This window comes from Xenopus laevis, chromosome 4L (genome assembly GCF_017654675.1).
Source record: "Xenopus laevis strain J_2021 chromosome 4L, Xenopus_laevis_v10.1, whole genome shotgun sequence".
In the NCBI taxonomy this organism is placed as follows: domain Eukaryota; kingdom Metazoa; phylum Chordata; class Amphibia; order Anura; family Pipidae; genus Xenopus; species Xenopus laevis.
Genome location: NC_054377.1, coordinates 123,446,236 through 123,468,997, shown reverse-complemented (window position 1 = coordinate 123,468,997; position 22,762 = coordinate 123,446,236). Strand labels below are relative to the sequence as shown.

The 22,762-nt window shown below is 38.6% G+C and overlaps 2 protein-coding genes across 2 annotated transcripts; both read left to right on the top strand.

The window, feature by feature from the left end:
* The first annotated feature begins 4,253 nt into the window (after window positions 1-4,253).
* On the top strand, window positions 4,254-9,129 carry LOC108714580 (natural cytotoxicity triggering receptor 3-like). Its single transcript, XM_018258937.2, has 4 exons — window positions 4,254-4,430; window positions 4,658-5,017; window positions 7,514-7,638; window positions 8,188-9,129. Exons 1-4 carry the CDS (start codon window positions 4,388-4,390, stop codon window positions 8,284-8,286), a joined length of 627 nt encoding a protein of 208 aa, XP_018114426.2. The 5' UTR covers window positions 4,254-4,387; the 3' UTR covers window positions 8,287-9,129.
* A 5,055-nt stretch (window positions 9,130-14,184) lies between these two features.
* On the top strand, window positions 14,185-17,622 carry LOC108713679 (natural cytotoxicity triggering receptor 3). Its single transcript, XM_041589585.1, has 3 exons — window positions 14,185-14,546; window positions 16,469-16,587; window positions 17,447-17,622. The coding sequence occupies exons 1-3, from the start codon at window positions 14,198-14,200 to the stop codon at window positions 17,555-17,557; spliced, it is 579 nt and encodes a 192-aa protein (XP_041445519.1). The 5' UTR covers window positions 14,185-14,197; the 3' UTR covers window positions 17,558-17,622.
* Window positions 17,623-22,762: the final 5,140 nt, after the last annotated feature.

The following is a 22,762-nucleotide window of genomic DNA, read 5'->3' as shown; positions in this document are numbered from 1 at the left end:
TTGCATTATGCACCATAAGACCCCCTAACAGTCTGGAGACCCTAGAAAACCATATATTTTCCGAAAGTACACATTCAGACGAATCTAAAGCAGGTAATTACATCTTTATACTGCAAACTACCAAACCGCAAAGCAATGCTAAACATAAGATTTTTTATGGAATTTATAAAAAATAGTCACAAAGCTTGCATTTTACCCCATTATATACCCCACATTTTGTAACGTAACAGCAACAGTCATCCTAAATATGAAAGCCAAGTGTGTATTGAACAGTTTAATGCCTGATATGAAAACATTTACCAAACTATTTTGCACCAAATGGTTATATAGCAGACAAAATTTCCATGGTCAAACTGAAGTAACAAAGAACAGAGCGAAATGGTATAAAATCACTAAAAACCAACAAAACCGCAAAAATCAATGCTTTTTTTTTTCGCCTATTGTAATCAGCAGTCAGAATCAATGTTTGAATATTTTAGCATGGCCAAATAGGTTTTACAGACAGAAATAGGGGAGCAACACCTTTGCAAAGCTGAAAATGTAATAAAATGGCTAAACATGCAATAAAGTGACTAAAAATGCACCAAAATCACAGAAATTGCAGTATAATCACCGAAATAACATACAAAAGATATTGCGCAGTGCAATTAGCGAATTGCAATAAAACAGTTTTTTCAGGCAAAAACAAAAAAAGATGCGATAAAAAAAAGAAAGACACAACATAGTGTAAGTGTGTATGTGTGTACAACTGACCAATTGCATGTTGTGTGTGCAAGTGTGTGGGGGTGCTGTGAATATGTGTGACCCCCCTGATCCCCCAAAAAATGTATGTGATTGTGTGTAAGTGTGAATGTAAGTGTGTAATGGGAAAATAAGTGTGTGTTTGTGTGTGTGGATGGGCACTAAACTGGGTGTAGTAGGGTCCAGGAGAGCTGCAGGCAGAGATGGCACCGTCTTCTTCTGATGATCCGGTAAAAGGGGCAGAGCTTAGCGGCCAGGAAGTGTAGGCAGCAGCAGAGCACGTCCATTGCACGTGCCTGCTGCTGCCTTTGGGCCCCTCGGCGATAGCGACTCGGGGCCACTCATTCCCCACCTAGGCTCGTTGCCTAGGGGCTGGGGAATGAGTTAGAATAGAGCGATCGGCTTTACAAGCCACTCCTCTGTTCACAGAGTGCAGGCAGCAGCAGAGCATGTAGATTTCACGTGCCTGCTGCTGCCTAGGGGCCCCTGGGTGATTGCGACCCAGAGACCCCATGTTCTTTGCCTAGGCTCGTTGCCTAGGGGCTGGGGAACCTGAAGGGAGCACTAAGAATGGAGCGAGTGACTTAACAAGTCTCTCAGCCATTCTGAAAGTTCAGGCAGCAGGGCACATATATTGCACGTGCCTGCTGCTGCCTTGGGGCCCCATGGCAATCGTGCCTCAGCGGCCACTCGTTCCCAGCCCCTGCTCATTGAAAAGCCGGCTCCTCCGTTCCCTAACCCTAAAATGCTGCAGAATGTAGAATCTACATTCTGTGGCATTTCAAGTGCCATTCCCACAGAACGTAGATTCTAAGTGGGGTGGCACGTAAAGGGTTATGGGGGGTGCCAAAATTGGGCTCAGCCAAGTGATTATATTTACTTACCTCATACCTATCTCATGGGGTTTTCTTCCAGTAAGCACCATGGAGCGCATGGCTTCCTTCTTCCGGAGGCAGAAGAATGAAAATAAATGCATGGTAGAACGAAATAACCAACTTCTTCAGTAAAGTTCAGCTATTCATGCTACCGGTGTATTAAGATCTGCTGAGTTATCTGCTGATCTGAGTATCGGCCCATATACAATCACTTGGGGCTGCCTAACTTTTCAAGTAAATGCAGCCTTTCCTTCTCATTAAGCAATGTCATCAATAGAGATAGTAAAGGGAGGAGTAACACCAGACTTAGGAAGAAAGATGATTAGTTCAGTTTTTGTTAGGTTCAATTTGAGATGGCATTGCTTTATCTATTTGGAGATTGCTAAGAGGCAATTAAAGATCTTAGTGGGACATTCACTAAGATTCGTTGTTGCGCCAGCGTCCGCTTTGCCGCGCTTCGCCACACTTCGCCAGGCGTATTTTCGCCAGCGCTACGCAAATTCACTAAAATCCGAAGTTGCGCTCAGGGGAAGCGTAAGGTTGTGAAGTTGCGCTAGCCAAGCAAAGCAAAGTTACGCTAGCAATGGTTAATTTGCATACGTCGCCAAATTGAAGTTACAATGGAGGTATATGCATCAGCAATACACAAGCCTGGGAAACCTTCAAAACAGCAAATAACATTTTTATTTTGCCCTACACATGTGCCCACTGTATAGTTAAGGTGCCATGAGTTATGAATATGTAGGAGGGAAGGAGGGTAGCCCCACAAAAAATTTCGATCTTTTTCAGCCTATCACCCATAAAAAATGAAAAAACGCCAGCGTTTTTTGGGCATTAGAAACATTTTTAACTTTTTTTGAAGCAATCCCTATCTACTCTATTGCACTTCGCCTGGTCTGAGGTGGCGAAGGAAGTCTGGCGTAAAAGGTAGCGTTCAGAATAATCTGCACGTCAGTGAATTGCGTAGTAACGTCCGTTGCGCAAATTCGCCAGGCGTAAGGGTGCGAAGTAACACTAGCGAATTTACGCCAGCGTCCGTTAGTGAATCGCCAGTTAACAAAAATGTGCTACGCTGGCGCATTCACGCTACTGTTAGGCACTTCATCGTTTAGTGAATTTGTCCCTTAGTCTCAGGGGGTTATTTACTAAAATCTGAATTTATCTCATATTTTATTAAAAATTAGACGACCAAACTACAATGCTTGATTTTAGCTTATTTATTCATTTAAAAACTCAATTATTCGGATAGAAAAACGCAATAAAATCAAGCGAAAACCTGAATCGCTCAAATTTTGGGGGATTTTTCTCGGATTACTCGAGTTTTTGCCTGAAAACCCTGAAAAAGTCGGATTTTTGGGCTAAACCCTGTGCAGACCACTTCAAATTGCAATAGCTGCCTCTACCAATTGACTTATACGGGACCTCGACAGGTGGCAGAATTTCAGATTCTGTCTTTTTGCAGCATCGGGGTATAATAAAAACAATTAAGTTTTCTATTAAAAATGTTTAATTCTTCCAGATTTTAACATTCGATTTTTAATAAATAACCCCTTAGGTTTCAGCTGTTAATGAAGGAGTTAATAGATAAATTTGAATATCATCGAAATACAGATGATATTTAAAACCAGATAAGTCAATGAGAATTCCCATATACAGAGTGTTTAGAGTTAAAAACAACAGATCAAGTACAGAGCCTTACAGCACCACTACAATAAGTGGGATTTGTGATGAGGTTTTGTTTGCATGAGATACAGAGAATGATGGGTTAGAAAGGTAAACATACTCCTTGGATTTTGTTAGTAAAATCCTGGGAGTTCTGTATGTGAACACCCTTTTGCATTATTGTATGCTCTATTGTTTGCCACATACAATGCTGTTTTGACACCTCTCCCTGGAAGGTTTAATAACACATCAAAGCTCCAATCTTGCTAATACAATCAACACCTAACGTAATGACATCATTGTGGATTATGATAAACAGATTATGCTGATTGGAGCAACATTCCAGAGGATATATACCAAAGAAAATTCCTATGTACAAATTATTCTGAATTGAGAAAGTCAGTTAGATAACTGGTGAAACTTCTTCAAGGAAAAAAACACAGCAAGTCCAGTTGATTTGACTTATTTCTACAGATATTCCATGACCGGGATGAATGAGAATATTTATAAACCTTATTCACTAACAGGTCCTTCCAGCAGACACAAGGAATCCACAGAGATTAGAAGAACGGAGTTTCCATCTTCAACACTGCACAATATGTTGGCGCTCTATTAATACATGTTAATAATAATAATAATAATAATGAGTGTTGAGTGTTGTGAAGTTGTGGAATTCTCTCCGTGAAGTGCTTGTACTGGAAGATACATTAGGTAGCTTTAAGAAGAGGTTAGATGGCTTTTTAGCAAGTGATCCATTGACTTGGGGTCAGGAATGAACTTCCCCCAATAAGTGAAATTGGAAAGGCTTCAGGTGTTTTTTTTTATCTTTCTCTAGATCAGCAGTTGGGCAGGTTTCATTTAGACCAAAAGGTAGAACTCAATTAACGTGTCTTTTTTCAACTTAAATTACTATGTTAAACAGAAACACTTGCTGGAAAGTAAAGCTTAGAGGGAAAAAAAAGATAATTACAAAATGTTATACATCCACCTTTTCTATCATTTTTACTGACTCATTAGTGATTAGCGACCTACTGTCATTTCCTCAGGAAGTTACAAACCTAAGGTCAAGAACAAGCAGACAACTCCGTGTTGTTAATTCACGAGAGAAGATGAAAGGGTCGGAGCTCTTGCTGATACTGGCAGCACTGCAAGGTGAAGCAACACAATAGGATGGGTATGAGGGAATTATCTCAGGGGTTTTGTTTATAATCACAACAGTTTATAATATCAGCTAGATCTTGTTGATCTGACTAAGCTTAGATTTCTGCCCCATTTTGAATATATTTATGTAGGAATACAATCCTGACTTGTTTACTTGTTGTGTTCGGATTTACTGAGGATTAATATAAATGAATGCCTGACTTATATGTGCACTTCAGCTTCTCTCTCACAGAACATAGAAGTATCCCAGATCCCTGAAGTGAATGTCATAGAGGGCAGCACAGCCAACCTAGAGTGTAGCTACAACATGAGCAACTTGGATCTACCCACTGGCTGGTACAGATGGTACAGACATGTACTGCATGGGATTGATATCTTTCTGAGTGATGATTTTAAGAACAGAATTACCATAGAAACTAAAGAAGATTTCCTGAACAAGAGATCAGCCAGCATAAAGCTGCACAATGTAGGACTCACAGACACCGGAATGTATTTCTGTGAAGTGGAGTTTTCTGCCTCATTTCATAGAAAAGGCAACGGTAATGGAACATTTCTCAATGTGACTGTGACAGGTGAAGGTATAGTAATTATATTTATTAATATTTATTATTTCTTACAGCCTATTGTTTCATCTAACTTAAATGACTGTATAGTCACTTATCAGTAGGGGGGAGTTATGAGAATAGTACTGAGCTGCGGTTGGTAGTCACTTAAAGCATTTCAGTACCTTGTTTTGCTCTGTCGCACCTGGGCTTGTACCCTGTGTCCTATTCTTGTGTACTGAGCATTAAATGGCACAGACTGACATTGTGCACATGGGTCCCTTAAAGTAAACTGCTTTTTGAGGTGTGAAAGTTACACATCATGTTTACAAACTGGTACCTTCACTCAGGGTCGGACTGGGGGGCCCAGGGTCCACCGGGGGATTCTATCTCAGCCCCCCCCAGCCCCGAACCTGCCACAAATCCCCCTCTGGACCCTGGCTGCAGCCACTTTCAGCATGCCCTCCCCCCGCATGTGAGCGCGTACCAGGTTGTGACGTGACCGGTGCAGAGACACAAGGGCAGAGAGCGAGTCTGGGCGCACAAGAGCCCGGTTTTTTTTGGCTCCCCCTCCAGCTATATATGCCTTTTTATAATAATTATGTGTTTCCGTGTCCATTTTTGGGTATGGGGTTCCCAGAAAAGTTTTACATGGGGCCTGGGCCCCAAAATCTTTCCCAACTCAATCTGCTAGTGGTGTGCAAAGTTAGCTATGACTTTATCATATGAGTTTCAGACTCTCTAAACTGAATTGTTTTAATAGAAACAAATGTCACTTACTAAAACTTGTTGTGGTTAATGTATTGTTTGGCATGTGGTGCTGTTACTGTGAATAGATGTGGTGTTTCCAGCTCACGCTTTTGGTTGCAAGTTATTTATTCAGATGTCTATTTCTGTAGCTGTGGTCTTTATAGGGGCTGAATAAATTATCCCAAAATGTTAGAATTCAAAGTTATCTTTTTATTATACAAAGCACAGAAAAATAATGGTGGTAATTCCAAGAAATGTTGTTTTCCCATGTATTTGGGAATTTCAAGCAATTTTATATACCACATTTTTTGCTGGAAAATCTGAAACATGATTATCCACTTTCTAAAATTCAGCACATGCACTTCCTACAGAATTCTATGGCATCTTGTTAGGTCTGAGTTAGTACAATAAACTTTCTATTTTGATGTCATGAAAAATTGCAGAATTGGGCCTCAGACTGAAGGTAAGTGAATGGAGAGAAAAATGGCGGTTTGCTTTTCTAGATGCAGGGGCTTTTGGTAGGGTACACTTATGGGTTATTTACTAAAGCTCAAATTGATCTCATCTTTTTATTAAACCAAGCTCGACAAAAATCACATCCGCTATTATTTATCAAAACCTCAAAATGTTTGTTGTGAAAAAAGACTCTATAAAATCGAAAAACTATTTTTTTCGAATTTCACACTCGAATGAGTCGTTTTTTTGGATTATCAGATGAAACCCAGTGCAGATCACAATATCTTTGAATTGTAAAAGGGACATGTGCCATTGACTGCTACTTGATCCTTCTGCAAGTTTGCGATGGCGGATTTACTGATTCTGACTTTAAGCAGCTTGGAGGTATAATAAATCTCGAAAAATTCTATGTTTTTTTTTCTTTTAAAAATTTGAGTTTTCCTCTTTAAAACCTCAACCAGAAAAAAAATGAATTTTAATAAATAACCCCCTTACAGTATTTGCTGTTCTGTATGTAGTTATAATTGTGACTGAATGACAGCTCTCACCAAATTTTAAACCTTTAAAGGACATGTAACCCCCCATTACAATGTAATCATTGAACAGCCTCTTTGAAATCTTTAGATAACTGCCACTCTGGGTGTTAAAAGGTCAACAGTAAGGCTGCAGCATCCCCTTACTCACTTATAATTCCTTCTCCTCCTCTAACCCACTCTGCCCCCTTCCTCAGGAATTTACTTTGACTGTTGACTAATGAGCATGCTCAGTTCTTCTCAGCTCAGATTACTAAACACACCCTCCAGTCCAACAGCCAATAATTAGATAGCATTGCTGGTTCCCATATAAGCTCAACCCCTGCAGAACTTTTTATCAAAGTATGTTCTGCCTGAGTAAACCTGCATTGCAAAATGGCCGCTGGGTGAAAGCTGCTATTTGTTTTAGGAAAATGTGATGGAGGGGGAATATGCAGTACAAACGATGTGGCTTGGGTGGGGAAGATGTGCCCAACTTATATACATGGTAGGAAAATGTAGGCTTTACATGTGCTTTAAGGGGAGCTTGATCTAAAAAGTGACAACCACTGCTTTAAAGGAACAGTAACATCAACAAATGAAAGTGTTTTAAAGTAATACAAATATAATGCAGTGTTACCCTGCAACAGCAGCAATATTAATTTCATTATATTAGATTATGATTAAGAAATCGGGAAGTGCTATGTAAAGTAGATTTTTTTATTTATTAGTTTATATAGTGTATAGAATCTGCAGATTGTACCATAATTTATATTAAATTCTAATATCCCTGTTATTTCTGTTCCCTTTTCAGTTCCAGCAGGTCCAACTTCAAGTCCTTCAAGCAGATGCTTCACCATTTATCATTGTGCTGGAGCAGCTGCCCTGGGTTTACTCATGTCGTTTGTACTTTATCTGAACTGCAAAAAACATAATCAGGTCAGTACTTATAAGTGTCTAACTGTGTAAAGAAACATCTCAACTCAGCTTCAGTTGATTATGATTTACCAGTTCATAGAATAAAACTATACAATAAAGTTAAATGGGTTCCTTTTTGGTGAGGTCATCTAATAAATAATGAAATAAAATCATCAATCACAAAATACGGTGGTGTCATGTGTAACATTCTGACATTCTAGTCTTATGATATTATCATGTATTCTCAAAGGAACAAAACAGGACCATAGCCTTGATAAACAGATTGAAAATTAAATAAAGCACCAAGAAAAGCCAGTTATCTATTAAAATATATCATCTTCAGCATAAGTGCACAGGCCCCACTACTGAGTAATTAAGCACAACATTGCTGTGTGCATGGGGTCATCTACTTGACCTGTAACTGCACTGGCCCACACCTTTGCATAACAATCTGACCCTCTGGCCTGTTGGGTTTGGCCATCTATGTGTGGTCTAATTATAAGTACCTAAATTCCACTGGATAATAAAGGTTCATTCCTCTTCAAGATTTGTTGTTACATTTCTCAACAGGTTTTTAAAGAAGAAGAAATAACTTGTGCCTCCAAGAAGCAAACAGACAAGGATCCCACCAACTGTTATACAGAACAAATTGAAGAGCAAAGTGTATAAAGCATTGTTAAGGGCCGTTAAACACAGATTTTTTTATATAAATTGGGGTGCATATGAGAAGTAAGTTCTACAAAACCTATTGTCACATACGCCAAAGATAATTGCTTACATTTCAGGCAGAGGCAGGCCAAGCCGGCGGGGGATCCTAGGTAACCCAGTCGGCCGGCTCTCTGCCCTCGCCTCGTGAATGCGTGTGATTGACCACACACTGCTGAACCTTGCACCAAACATGCCAGCAAAGATGACAAAGCAGCTCAGAAGATAACTGCCAAGCAGTGAGAGTATAAGATCCAGAATGGGGGTAAGCAGCAGAAGAGGTACATGCCTGGCACCCCTGCCACTGTGCCCTAGGCACGTGCCTCTTCTGCCTACCCCTAATTCAGGTCCTGAATTCAGGTGGGCCCCGGCCAGTGGCTGACCAGTTCAAAGTTGCTTGTCAGAGTTATGAAATGCAGACAGAAACTGGCTCAAGTGCAGCCTTGTGACATAATAGCTATACCCGTGATGTCATTACTCCATCCTCGTACATCACCCATCCAGCCCCAACATCATCATCTTGACTCCTGACATCACCACCCAAATCTTTGTCAGGTTTTTGCTATCACCAAAGAAGGTAACCCTAGTACCCATGTCCAGATCTGTGTTTTAACAGTTGTTCTTTTCAAATATGCCATAATAAATGTTTATGTTCTCAGTATACAATAGAATAGACACATTTATCACAAACTCACTAAAGCAGGGGTGTCTAAAAGGTAGATTGGGATCTACCAGTAGACCTTTCGCTGGTGATCAGTAGATCTCAAGACACTGTCAACAAACAGCTTGTCTAAATCACCCTCCTATTTCATGCTTTTCATTCAGATATTTATTATGTTAAGGTTACATAGAAAAAAGTTGTTTGTTAAATATAACAATATACATGTTCCCATAAATCAGTATTTAAGTAATATTGTCCATGGAAAAGGATACTAACAATGCTTTTATGGATGTAGACCATAATGGGACAACATCTCTAAAAGTAGACCCCACATTAGTAACGTATGGGCCCTCCTGCACTAAAGTATACATTTTCAATTACAAAAGATATGTAAGCAAAGCACATGATACATTCAGCATAATACACACTTTCCCTTATTAGTATGCAGTGTTTTCTGCTGCTGCACAATGCTTTGAGAAATATCTTAAAATATGGAGAATGAAAATTACAGGAAAAAAACTTTATTCAGAAATACCCAGGTCCCAAACATTCCAGATAAGAGACGCCACACCTGTTGTGAGTCACTGACTGGAAAAGTGGTGTATGGAGAGTATGTTTTACCTCTACCTGATAAGGGGCTGCAGCATTGATATGCTTGGAGGAAAGAAGTTATGTTTTCTTAGGCTGTGCAAAATTTATGAGCAGGGTCCTACGAGTACAAAAACTTTGTAGAGCTTTGGGTGGGAGGAAGTCTCCATTCCTAGATCCACTTTTGCCTTTGTGATTGGCCTCCACTTCCTTTATGGTCTCTCTTACATGGGTTTCATTGTGTGAGATCCGACTGGTGTGTGTGTGAGGGTGTCTGTGAGCTCTGAGCTGCAAAATAAAACAGAGAAGGTGCTGTTTGGGGGGGGGGTAAAGCTGTTAGACAGAAATCAGAATGAGGATCCATCTCATGTTTTATTTTATACTTTAGAGAAATAATCATGAATAAAAATTATAAGATTTGTGTTGTCGTTTTATAGTCTTTTAATTCAATTAAAACAACAAACACTATTTATTAAAGTTTAATATTGCGATTTTGCACCGGTTCAAGGACAGTGTGGCAAATTGCCTTCAAAATTGTACTTTGCACACTGCACCTAGGTGAGTAAATGACCCATATAATGTTTTAGCATTTTAGCCGGTATGGGCGGAAGAGGGACATGACTGTTAGGTTATGGGGGGAGAGAGAGAAGGGCAGGAACTTTGGCCAGATAAAAGAGGGAAAAGGAAGTGTAGAAAGGGGGGGGGGTTAGGGGTACAGGGGGATAAATAGGAAAGGCGGGAGAGGGCACTTCCTTTTCCTACCTGGGATCCACAGGTGACACAAGCCCACCCTACCCTCCCCTGTTTTTGGGATTTCACGGAGGTATTTGGTTGGTATACGGGGGACTAATTTTTAGGGGGTTTTCGGTGGTGTGAGCAGTAATGGGTTTAGTTTTTGTCGCAGCATTTGGCGGTGGTCCTGGGAAAAAACAGAGAGTTAAAGAAGGGATTATTATGAGTTACGGAAAACGCAGGAATAATGGATAATTCGCCAGCTCGGGCATGGGGTCCCTTGGTGGCAAAAAATGAAAAATACCATCGAGACGGTGTACTGCGGCTGTTGGGTAAAAAACATAATTCATGTGGGTGCAGTGGTACGGAGGTACAATGCACATGATAGTAATCCCAGGACCATCTGCCCAAGGCCATCAGGACAGTTTAAAAAATAGTTAGGGTTAAAATAATATGTAATGTTATGGATGTTTAAAAATGTTGCATATTTGTTAAATATGAATAATATTGATTATGGATTATTGATGTTTGGTTGTTTGAGCAGAAGGATTAATAAAGAAGCTGCGGCCATTATTATCCAACAGAAAATGGGTGTTGTCTTATTTGAAAAGAAGGTTCTGTGGGTAAGGCCTCAGCCTGGGTGAAGGTGGTAAGTATAAGGTTAACCCCTATTTATCCGAACTCCCCTCCAGACCTTAGACAGTCAAGAAGACCAATAATTGGCTTCATTGTGTATGCGAATGTGATGACCCGTGAGCCCTGCAAACTGAGGCAGGAATTTGAGATCAGCAATATTATTCATGCCCAGCATAAATGGGCTAAGGGACAATTTTCTAATATTTTCATAGCAAGAATGTTTGAGAAAACATGGTCAGTGACTCTCAACTGGTGACTCTTTATAGGTGAAGATCTTCTACTGCTAATTACACAAACACAACTATACCATTAGAATTATAACCAATGCATTCACAATATAATTATTTTAACAATCCACAAATGCTCCCGGCACACTCCCAGATTTACCAACAAAAGGAGCCAGAGCCAATGGAAGTTGGGGGTATGATACAAATGATTTCTCTAGTTACAGGGAACACACTGCAAATTATATTGCCAACTAAATACATTTCAAAATCTTTTTTGAATAGTGCAAACATATATAATCATCAAGGAATGTAATTAATATATGCAGATATAATAATCAGATAATCCAGATGAAACAGAACTAATCCAAAATTAGAGTAACACTTGCCATCTCAGTGTTATATCATTGTACAACACAGTTGTCTCTATTCTCACTTCCATAAACATTCCCACAATGCTTATTTATAATAAGGAAATATAGCATAACAAGTTTTTATGGTTTATTCCTTAAATACATGTATTATTGATGGAGGAAACAGCCTGATGTACACGATACACAAGGATTTACTAAAGCAAGAGCACATCTACTAGCATATATATTGACTTGCACAAATGCAGTTGTCAGTAATATCCAAGTAGTTATTTGCTTTCACTTACTGACTTGGTGAGGTTTACTTACCAATTTTCTAGATTTAAAAAAAGCAAGAGCTCCTCCCAAAAAACACAGCAACTCACCAAACTTTTTTTTCCGTATTCTTAACGTGTTTAAGAAAAAAAGAAAGAAAATAGCCTTTTTGTGGAAAAATAGTCCCATGCTGATGAAAATCAAAAATTTCCATTCATTTACAATATGGCTATGATTTATAATAAAAATGTTTTATTTATTTTCCTTTTTCCCCCAATAAACCAAAAAATAAAAGAAAATAAATATATTCCCACCGATCTCTATACAACCGCACCAGCATTTACTTTTGTTGACTTTTTCTGTTTCTTTCCTTAATAAATCCTGACTATTTGTGGTTTTAGAAAGTGCTCAAATCGATAGGAAAAACGCTAAATCAAAATTTTACAAGTTGACCCCATAGTATGCAGTTTAAATAGCTGAAGGGTTGCTTTAAGCAACTGCAATTGTGCAGTTAATTGTGAATTGTCTTATGCCTGTTTGGTATAAGAATAATTCTAATATTTCTCTAAAAAAACAGTGATTTAGAAACGTACTTTTGCTAATTGGCAGCAAAACAAAGGCTATAAAATGCTGAAGAGAACATTTTTTCTCAAACTCGTCTCTACCCAGGATCGGAAATTCAGGATAAATGTATTCTGAGAGTATTAAATGAGATGTAAAAAATATAAAAAAATATAAAAAAAATCGTGAAAATCAAATTTTCATTATAATAATGTGTTACAAGGCAACAAGCATTTATATGTGACAGAATAGCTAGCTGAACCGGTTAAAAGTGAATATTGAGGTTTCACCAAATCTGTGTTCAAAAGATTTAATAAACTAAAAATGAGACCCAAGTTGAAATATGTAGTAGAAGCATGCAAAAGAGCAAGCCAGAGACGTGGAAAAGATTTAATCAACTAAAAACAAGAAATTGGAAAACTGCTTGAAGCTGGATCATTACTGTCAGTCGGGGAAAAACAGACCAGTCAAATAGATTTGGGACCCAGGAACATATGTCATAAAAACAAGTTTTGGTTTTAAGTTCAAGAAATGTAAAATACTTTAGCTTTGTTTTGTTCCACAGTTAAACATAAACCGCCTTCCCGTCAGCTGACTTCCTCAGGAGCCTGAGACGTGTTGAAGTAAATGTGTTGTATGTTCAGATTCCTCTGGTCACAAGAAGAATGAGAGGTCTGGCACTGCTCTTACTGCTGGGAGCCCTGAAAGGTGAGAGAAGGGCGAAACTGTAAATAGGTGCCAAAATGGGTCAGTAATCTGTGATGAGTTAGTGTGCTGTGATAATTTAGAAGATTTTAAAGCTGATGCACCACCACAGTTTTATAGCAGCCAGTCAGATGGTAGATTACTAACATTTAGGGTGATGGCATATGGGGGGCTTTGCTGCCTGCAGGCCCGGATTTGTGGAAAGGCCACCTAGGCCCGGGCCTAGGGTGGCAGGATTTTAGGGGGGCGGCATGCTGCCCAACCACACCCACATTTGTTCAAAAACACTGGGGATGTGCTGGAGATACAATAATTTAATAAATTTCCCGTGTGCCAATCCCCATTGCTCCTGTCCCCCTAGAGGGGACAGGGGTGACGACCGGTTGTGGGCCTAGGGGCGCCCACTATGTAAATCCGGCCCTGGCTGCCTGGGAGAAACTGCCCTACCTGCAGGTGACACAGTGTGTGCATTAATGAATGGAGACTTGTGCATATATTGATGTCATTCATTAAAGGTATCACAAGTGTGCATATTGACACTAGGAAAACCCAGGATTATAGCCATCCTAGACTAGGCAGAAATTCTAGCATTCTCACAGTGCTGGTTGTGTTGTGTTACCCAACAATACCATTCTGTTGCCTGAATGGGGATCACAACCAGTAAAACTTCAAATATTGAGATAATGAAAACAAAGCCATTTTAACACACACGTTTCATGTGTTTTACCGGTGGCGATTCCCATTCACCTCCAAGGGTAAGGCATATTTGGCTATTTTGTTGCACAGAAGTATTGACAATGCACCCTGTGAGGTGAATTGACAATGCAGGCAAAAATCAAAGTGTTTGGGAAACTGCATTGGTGCAATATAACACTTTGGAAATTAGCCCCTAGTTATATTAGAAGCAGGCTTCTCACAAAAGTGAAGGGCATATGGCAGATAAGAAAAACATATTTAATTCTTAGGTTAATCTTTACAGCACATATATCAGGACATGATCCCCCTATAATAACATATAAGGTAAAATATTGCTCTTACTGTTCAACCTTAACTTGAAGCAGTGCATAGCCAGTTAACCCTTTTAATAGTCTAAAGTTTCTGACTTTTATTCTCTATGTGCTTCAGGGTGTCTGGTGCAGAATATGCAGGTGTCCCAGATCCCAGCAGTGATCAGCACAGAGGGCAGCACAGTCACCTTACAGTGTCACTATACACTCAGCAGCACTGAGAATGTGACCTTCGGCTGGTACAATTGGTACAGACATGTGCCGGGGGGGGCTGAGGTCTCTAATGATAATGACAATTTTACAGGCAGAGTCTCCAGAGCATCTCAGAGTGAATTTTTCAATAACAGATCAGCCAACATCCAGCTGCACAGAGTGCAATCCTCAGACACTGGAATGTACATCTGTGAAGTTACATTTGTGCTCAGTCAGACTCTACAAGGACATGGGAATGGGACGTTCCTTAATGTGACAGCTGATGTGACAGGTGAGATTCATTCTTCTGTTACAAAATGTATATGAAATGCTCAAATTATTATATACTAGACTGAACAGAATACAAATATTGTACCATAGGAAACGTATTTTCTTGAATATTATTTTATTCAAATGAATTTAGTCGCAGTGTAAAAGACAAAGGAGGATTCTGCAAATACATATAGTCTGTGGCCCCCATGGGAGTTAAACAGGGAATGTCCTAATGCTGATGGGAGAATTCCATGAGCTGCACTTCAACAGCAGCTGGAGGGATACAGGTTGGATATCCCTGAATTTTGAATTACACAGTATAGTTTAAGGTTTATTTATGAATGCAAGCGCATGTGTGTGCAATAATGGATGGAAATGTGTGCATATATTGATGTATGCACCCAGGGAATCAATGCTAATGTCACTGTCAGTCTATGCTAGGAGCAGAGGATAAATGCCTACCCTGAAACCAGCACTGTTTATGCATTTCAGCAAGTCATTTCTGCTTGATTTGGAAGCTTTATTCAGGCAGTGTAATCACCACTGAATCACCAGGGAATGTCATGACTATATAAAGGCATGAGGACACAGGCTGTATACAGGTCATAACACTCCCAGGTGACTTGTAAAATGTTAGTAAGCAGTGCATTATTTCTTATAATTATATGATATTGTAACACTGCACTACAAGTACCCCCTTATAAATCACAAAAAAGTTTAAACTGGGGATCAGTGTTGTTAAATCTTTTCCCCAAGCATAAACAAAAATGAAAGAGAAAGTAAAAGTTGGTTTATAATAGCAAACTTTAATAATATGATTCAGGTCATTATGCACCACCATAAATATACATGGCTAAACATATGATTGCATTATAATAATGTGTTACAAGGCAACAAGCATTTATATGTGTCAGAATAGCTAGCTGAAGTGAATACTGAGGTTTCACCAAATCTGTGTTCAAAAGATTTAATAAATTAAAAATGAGACCCAAGTTGAAATATGTAGAAGAAGCATGCAAAAGAGCAAGCCAGAGTCAGTGAGACAGGCTGATGGTCAGGACAGGTGTTAGACAAACAAGAATCTGAATAACAGACCAAGGGCCAAAAAACAGAAAGTTAGAATAAGGGGAACAAGGGCACGGCAGTAACAGACTTACAGGATTACACAATACATTGATAAGATGTCAGGGGGCTTGGTCACAGCAAAGAGCTCAATGATCCATACTTTTAGTCTGATGCAGAAAGTGATATTCTGAGACAATTTGTATTTGGTTTTCATATTGTATTATTTGTAGTTTTTTAGTTATTTAGATGTATAATCAGCAGCTCTCCAGTTTACAATTTCTAGTAGCTAGGGTCCAAATTACCACTGACTATATACAGCAGCAACATTAAAGGGGCTTTTCTCCTTTGAATAAACATTTAGTATGACATAGAGGGACAATCTGAGACAATTTGCAATTGGTTTTCAGTTTTTTATTATTTGTGGGTTTTTTTTAGCTTTTTTCTGGTTGCTAGGGTCTAAATTACCCTCGCAACCATGTACTGATTTGAATAAGAGACCAGAATATGAATAGGAGAGGCCTGGATAGAAAGATGATGAATAAAAAACAGTTATAACAATACATTTATAGACTTACAGAGCATTTTTTTTAGATGGGATCAGTGACCCCCATTTGAGAGCTGGAAAGAGTCAGAAGAAGATGGCATAACTCAAAATCCATAGCAAATAAAAAATGAAGGTCAATTAAAAAGTGGCTCAGAATTAACCATTCCATAACATACTAAAAGTTAACTTAAAGGTGAACCACCCCTTTAATTTTGATTATATTATAATTAAGAAACCGTGAAGTGCTAAGTAGAATTTTTGATCTGCATATTGTACCATCATTTATATTAAACTAATTTCTCTTCATTAAATGTTATTTCTGTTTCTTTCAGATTCAGCATCAGCAAGTATTTCACACAGATTTTTCGCTATTCATCATTATGTTGGAGCAGTAGTTCTGGGTTTACTCATGTTGTTTGCACTTTATCTGAACTGCCAAGAACATAAGCAGGTCAGTACTTATAACTGTCTGTGTAAAGAAACATCTCAACTTCAGTTGATTCTGATTTACCAGTTCATAGCATAAAAGTATATTATAAAGATAAATGGGCTCCTTTTTCTAATAATGTAATTAAATTGTATTTACATACTGTGGCTTGACATGTAACATTCTTACAATATTATCATTCATTCACAGACGAATAATGATATAAAATCAGAGCAATGATGTTATTTATTCATTATTTTTCACTAACTCATTTTTAAGGCAGAGGAAGAAAATGGTGCCTACAAGAAGCAGAGGGAGTAAAGACACATCTCCGCTCAGTTTCATTTGATTATCATTTACCAGTTCATAGAATAAAATTATACAATAAAGCTAAATGGGTTCCTTTTTGTGAGATCCTCTAAAAAATAATGAAATAAAATCATAAATACAAAATACTGTGTTGTAATATGTAATATTCTGACATTCTAGTCTTACAATATTATCATGCATTCTCAAAGGAACAAATAATAGCCTTGATAAATAGATTGAAAAGTAGATGAAGCGCACAAAAAAAGCCAGCTATCTATTGATTTATTGCTAACAAGTCAGCCAGTTTTCACCCAAAATATATAATCTTCAGCATAAGTGCATAGGCTCCACTACTGAGCAATGAAGCAAAACATTGTCCAATTTGCTGTGTGCATGGGGTTATCAACTTGACCTGTAACTTCACTGGCCCACACCTCTGCATAACACTCTGACCCTCTGGCCTGTTGGGTTTGGCCATCTATGTGTGGTCAAATAATAAAGTACCTAAAGTTCACTGTATCTGGCAAATAAAGGTTCATTACTCTTCAAGATAATTTGTTGCATTTCTTAACAGATTTTTAAAGAAGAAGAAATAACTAAGAAGCAAACAGACAAGGATCCCACCGACTGTTATACAGAACAACCTGAAGAGCAAAGTGTATACAGCATTGTTAATGATTGTTAAGGGACCTTAAACAGAGATTTTTTATACATTGGGGTGCATATGAGAAGTAGGTTTAACAAAACCTAAGACCACCTACACCCAAGAGATAATTGCTTAAATGTTATACTTTATACCAAGTCAGGTTGCCACTGGCCTGGGGCTGTCCGGTTTAAAGCTGCCTGTTATGAGTTATGAAATGCAGACAGAAACTGGTGCAGTCTTGTGACATCATAGCTACACCCCAGATGCCATTACTCCATCCTCGTACATCACCCATCCACCCCCCAACATCGTCACCCTGAATCCTGACACCACTACCCCAAATCTTTCCCAGGGTTTTGCTATCGCCAAAGTTGGTAACTCTAGTAACCATGTGCATTCAGATTTGTGTTTTAACAGCTGTATTCCATTGCGTTTTTTTTAAATGTGCCACAATACATTTTTATGTTTTCAGTATACAATAGAATAGACAATTGTATCCAAAACTTAATTAAAGGAGAAGGAAAGCTACGGAGGCATTTTATTGCCAATAGATTAGCTGCAATAGTGCAAGCTAGAATGCTATATTTATTCTGTAGAATGTTTTACCATACCTGAGTAAAAAGCTCTAGAAACTCTCTGTTTGTTGAATAGGAGCTGCAGTATTAATGTGGTGTGACATCACTTCCTGCCTGAGTCTCTCCCTGCTCTGGGCTCAGATTACAGTAGAGAAGGGGGGGGGAAGAGGAGCAAACTGAGCATGCTCACGCCCAGGGCAATGAGGTTTAAGCTGAAGGCAGGAAGTCTGATACAGAAGCCCATGTGTACACAATAGAAGGAAAGAAATGCTGTGTTTCTTTTGACAGGGGACTCAGAGCAACATTACTTTGGGGGTTTACTGGTATATTTAGATGGACCTTTCTGATAAGGCGTACTTAGTTTTAACCTTTCCTTCTCTTTTAAGTATACATGTTTAATGAAATAAAATACATATAAGCAAAATACATGTGCTTTGATACATTCAGTATACTCAGTCTCCACTTGAGTTCTATAAAAAAACAGATCGAGATCTATTTTATCAACACAGCACAACAAACATTAATGTTAATTGGTTGCACTGCATCATTTTTTTACAAAGTTGCTGAATTCTGCTTTACCAGGTCACATTCAGTCCCTGTGATCAAGCACCGATATCTGTACCTACAACTTGTCCGGCACAAATATTGGAAGCCCTTAATGGACCTTTGCAGTCACATGTTGTGGCTTAGGAGAATAAGGTGCAGAACTGATACTATATGTATCCTGATTTATACAGGGACATCCCCATTGCTGCCTACAGACATTGCTTCTGCTTTTGCATTTTCCAAGGATCTCATTGATGCAAAGCCACAATATGTTGGAGGGACAATTCAGATTTCTGCAAACAATTACACAGTTGTAAAGAATAAAACTATCAAAAGAAATTGTTATACACTGCTTTCTGCTGTTGCATAATGCCTTGAATTCCATGTTTTCATTTCTGTGTAAACTTTCTTAACTTGCTGAAATAAGTTTATAATGAGATTAAAAGAAGGTTTTTACTATCAATAAAAAAAATTAAATTTCATTAAAGTGAGACAGATGTATTTTGTAAGCATCCATTTTTCATAGAAAAATATTTTTTTTATTAATAGGTAGGCTATGTATTCACTTCATCTTTCTTAGGTGTTCCTTAAAACCTATTCTTTCAAGGGAATTCATTTTTTTCCTGTAATTAGGTATTGGATTTGTTGTCCAGAAACCCAATATCCACAATTAGATGGCTTTAATTACTGCAAGACCATCTCCCATAGATCCATTTTAAGCAGTATGTTGTACTTGTATCTTAGCTGCAGGAATCCATATTGGCGTCAAAACAGTCCAATTGGGTTTATGTGATATTTAAATATTTTTTAGTATGCATAAAATATGGAGATCCAAATTATAGAAAAAAACCTTATCCAGAAATACCCAGGTCCCAAACATTCCAGAAAACAGATGCCACGCCTGTTGTGAGACTATAAAACTGGTATATGGGGTGTATATTTTACAAAATTCATTTGCAGGGTCCCACTAGTCCTGAAACTTTTTAGAGCTTTGGGTGGAAGGAAGTCTTCATTCCTAGATCCACTTTGGTCCTCGTGATTGGCCTCCACTTTCTTTATGGTCTCGCTTACATGGGTTTCATTGTGTGAGTGCTGGCTGGTGTGTGAGTGAGGGTGTCTGTAAGCAGAGCTGCAAAAGAAAACAGAAAATGAAATGCTTTAAGGTTCAATGCAGTAGTTTTTCTTGGGGGGGAGGGGGATAAAGCTGTTCCATCTCATGTTTTATTACAGATGGAACTGGGGTTCATTTATAAACACTGGGCGAATTTGCACCTGGGGTGGCAACCAATCAAATGTTTGCTTTCATTCTTAAACTGGCAGCTCCCTTTAAAAAAACAGTCACTGATTGGTTGCTATGGGTAATGCCCAGATACAAATTTGCCCAGTTTTTATAATTTAGCCCCGCTACTGTCTTTTTCTTTACTGAATTGTTTGAAGCAAGATCAAGTGCGCTGCTGATAATAAAGAGCAGGGAGAAATATACCTGGTGTTCCTGGCCCCCGTCTGCCTTAACTCTGCAATTGCCAGTTGAGCAAATCTCCGTGTTGTATTTATTTGAGGTAGAACAGAAAAGCTGAGAACTTCTGTTGGGTAAATTTGAATGAAAATGATAGAACTAATGTTGGGTAAATTTGAATGAAAATGGTAGATTTTTGTTGCTGATTTATATTTTTGTAATTAAAACAACAAATAATATGGGGCAAATTTATTAAAGTTTGAGATTTTGATTTTGCACCAGTTCAAGGAAATTATGACAAATTGCCTCCAACATTGCACTATGCACATTGCACTTAGGTAGACAAATGACCCTTATAATGTAGAATACCTATACTTGACTTCATAGAATGGGATGACATTTGAGATCAGCAATATCACTCATGCCCGGCATAAATGGGCTAAGGAAGAATGTTCTAATATTTTGAAGCAAGAATGTTAGAGAAAACATGGACAGTGACCCTGAACTGGTGGCTTTTTACAGGTGAACATCTTTTACTGCTAATTACACAAACACATACAAACTATACCATTAACCAATTACAGCCAATAGATTCACAATAGAATTAGCGTAACAAAGCACAAATGCTCCCGGCACATTCCCAGATTTACCAACAAAGGGCCAATGGAGCCAATTCAAATTTGAATAGTGTAAAGAGCAAAACACATACTGTATAATCATCAAGGAATGTAATTACCATATATAATAATCAATAATACAGATGAAAGAACTAATACAAAATTAAAGTAGCACTTGCCATCTCAGTGTTACATCATTGTACACCGCTCTCACCCTTCTCTCTTCTCCCTTCCATAAACATTCCCATAATGCTTATTACCACAATGCTTATTTATAATAAGGAAATATAGCATAAAAAGTTTTTACTGTTTGTTCCTCAAATACATTTGTTATTGATGGAGGAAACAGCCTGATGTACATGATACACAAGGATTTACTAAAGCAAGAGCTCATCTACTAGCATATATATTGACTTGCACAAATACAAGAAGGAAACAGACAAGGATCCCACCGACTGTTATACAGAACAACATCAGGAGCAAAGTGTATAAAGCATTGTTAAGGGCCCTTAAACACAGATTTTTTTATAGAAATTGGGGTGCATATGAGAAGTAGCTTCTACGAAACTTAAGGCCACCTACGCCAAAGATAATTGCTTACATTTTATACTTTAGACCAATTCAGGCAGAGGCAGGCCAAGCCGGCAGGGGATCCTAGGTAACCCAGTCGGCCAGCTCTCTGCCCTCGTCTCGTGAGCATGTGTGATTGACCACACACTGCTGAACCTTGCACCAAACATGCCAGCAAAGATGATGAAGCAGCTCAGAAGATAACTGCCAAGCAGTGAGAGTATAAGATCCGGAATGGGGATAAGCAGCAGAAGAGGTACATGCCTGGCACCCCTGCCACTGCGCCCTAGGCACGTGCCTCTTCTACCTACCCCTAGTTCAGGTCCTGAATTCAGGTGGGCATCGGCCTGGGCCTGACCATTTCAAAGCTGCTTGTCAGAGTTATGAAATGCAGACAGAAACTGGCGCAAGTGCAGCCTTGTGACATAATAGCTATACCCCTGATATCATTACTCCATCCTCGTACATCACCCATCCAGCCCCAATATCATCATCTTGACTCCTGACATCACCACCCAAACCTTTGTCAGGTTTTTGCTATCACCAAAGAAGGTAACCCTAGTACCCATGTCCATTCAGATCTGTGTTTTAACAGTTGTTCTTTTCAAATATGCCATAATAAATGTTTATGTTCTCAGTATGCAATAGAATAAACACATTAATCACACACTCACTAAAGCAGGGGTGTCCAAAAGGTAGATTGGGATCTACCAGTAGACCTTTCGCTGGTGGTCAGTAGATCTCAAGGCACTGTCAACAAACAGCTTGTCTAAATCACCCTCCTATTTCATGCTTTTCATTCAGATATTTATTATGTTATGGTCACATAAGAAATAGTTACTTGTTAAATATAGCAATATACGTGTTCCCATTAATCAGTATTTAAGTAATATTGTCCATGGAACAGGATACTAACAATGCTTTTATGGATGTAGAACACAAGGGGAAAACATCACTAAAAGTAGACCTCACATTAGTAACGTATGGGCACTCCTGCACTAAAGTATACATTTTCAATTACAAAAGATATGTAAGCAAAACACATACATTCAGCATACATTTAGTTACTCAGTCTCAACTTGAGTTCTACAAAGAGCAGATAGAGATCTCATTTATCAAGACAGCACAACAAACATTAATGTTAATTGGTTGCACTGCATCATTTTTTTTTTGGCATTTTCCAAGGATCATCTTAATACAGACTTTCCCTTATTGGTATGCACTGTTTTCTGCTGCTGCACAATGCTTTGAGAAATAGCTTAAAATATGGAGAACAAAAATTACAGGAAAAAACTTTATTCAGAAATACCCAGGTCCCAAACATTCCAGATAAGAGACGCCACACCTGTTGTGAGTCACTGACTGGAAAAGTGGTGTATGGAGAGTATGTTTTACCTCTACCTGATAAGGGGCTGCAGCTTTGATATTCTTGGAGGAAAGAAATTATGTTTTTTTAGGCTGTGCAAAATTTATGAGCAGG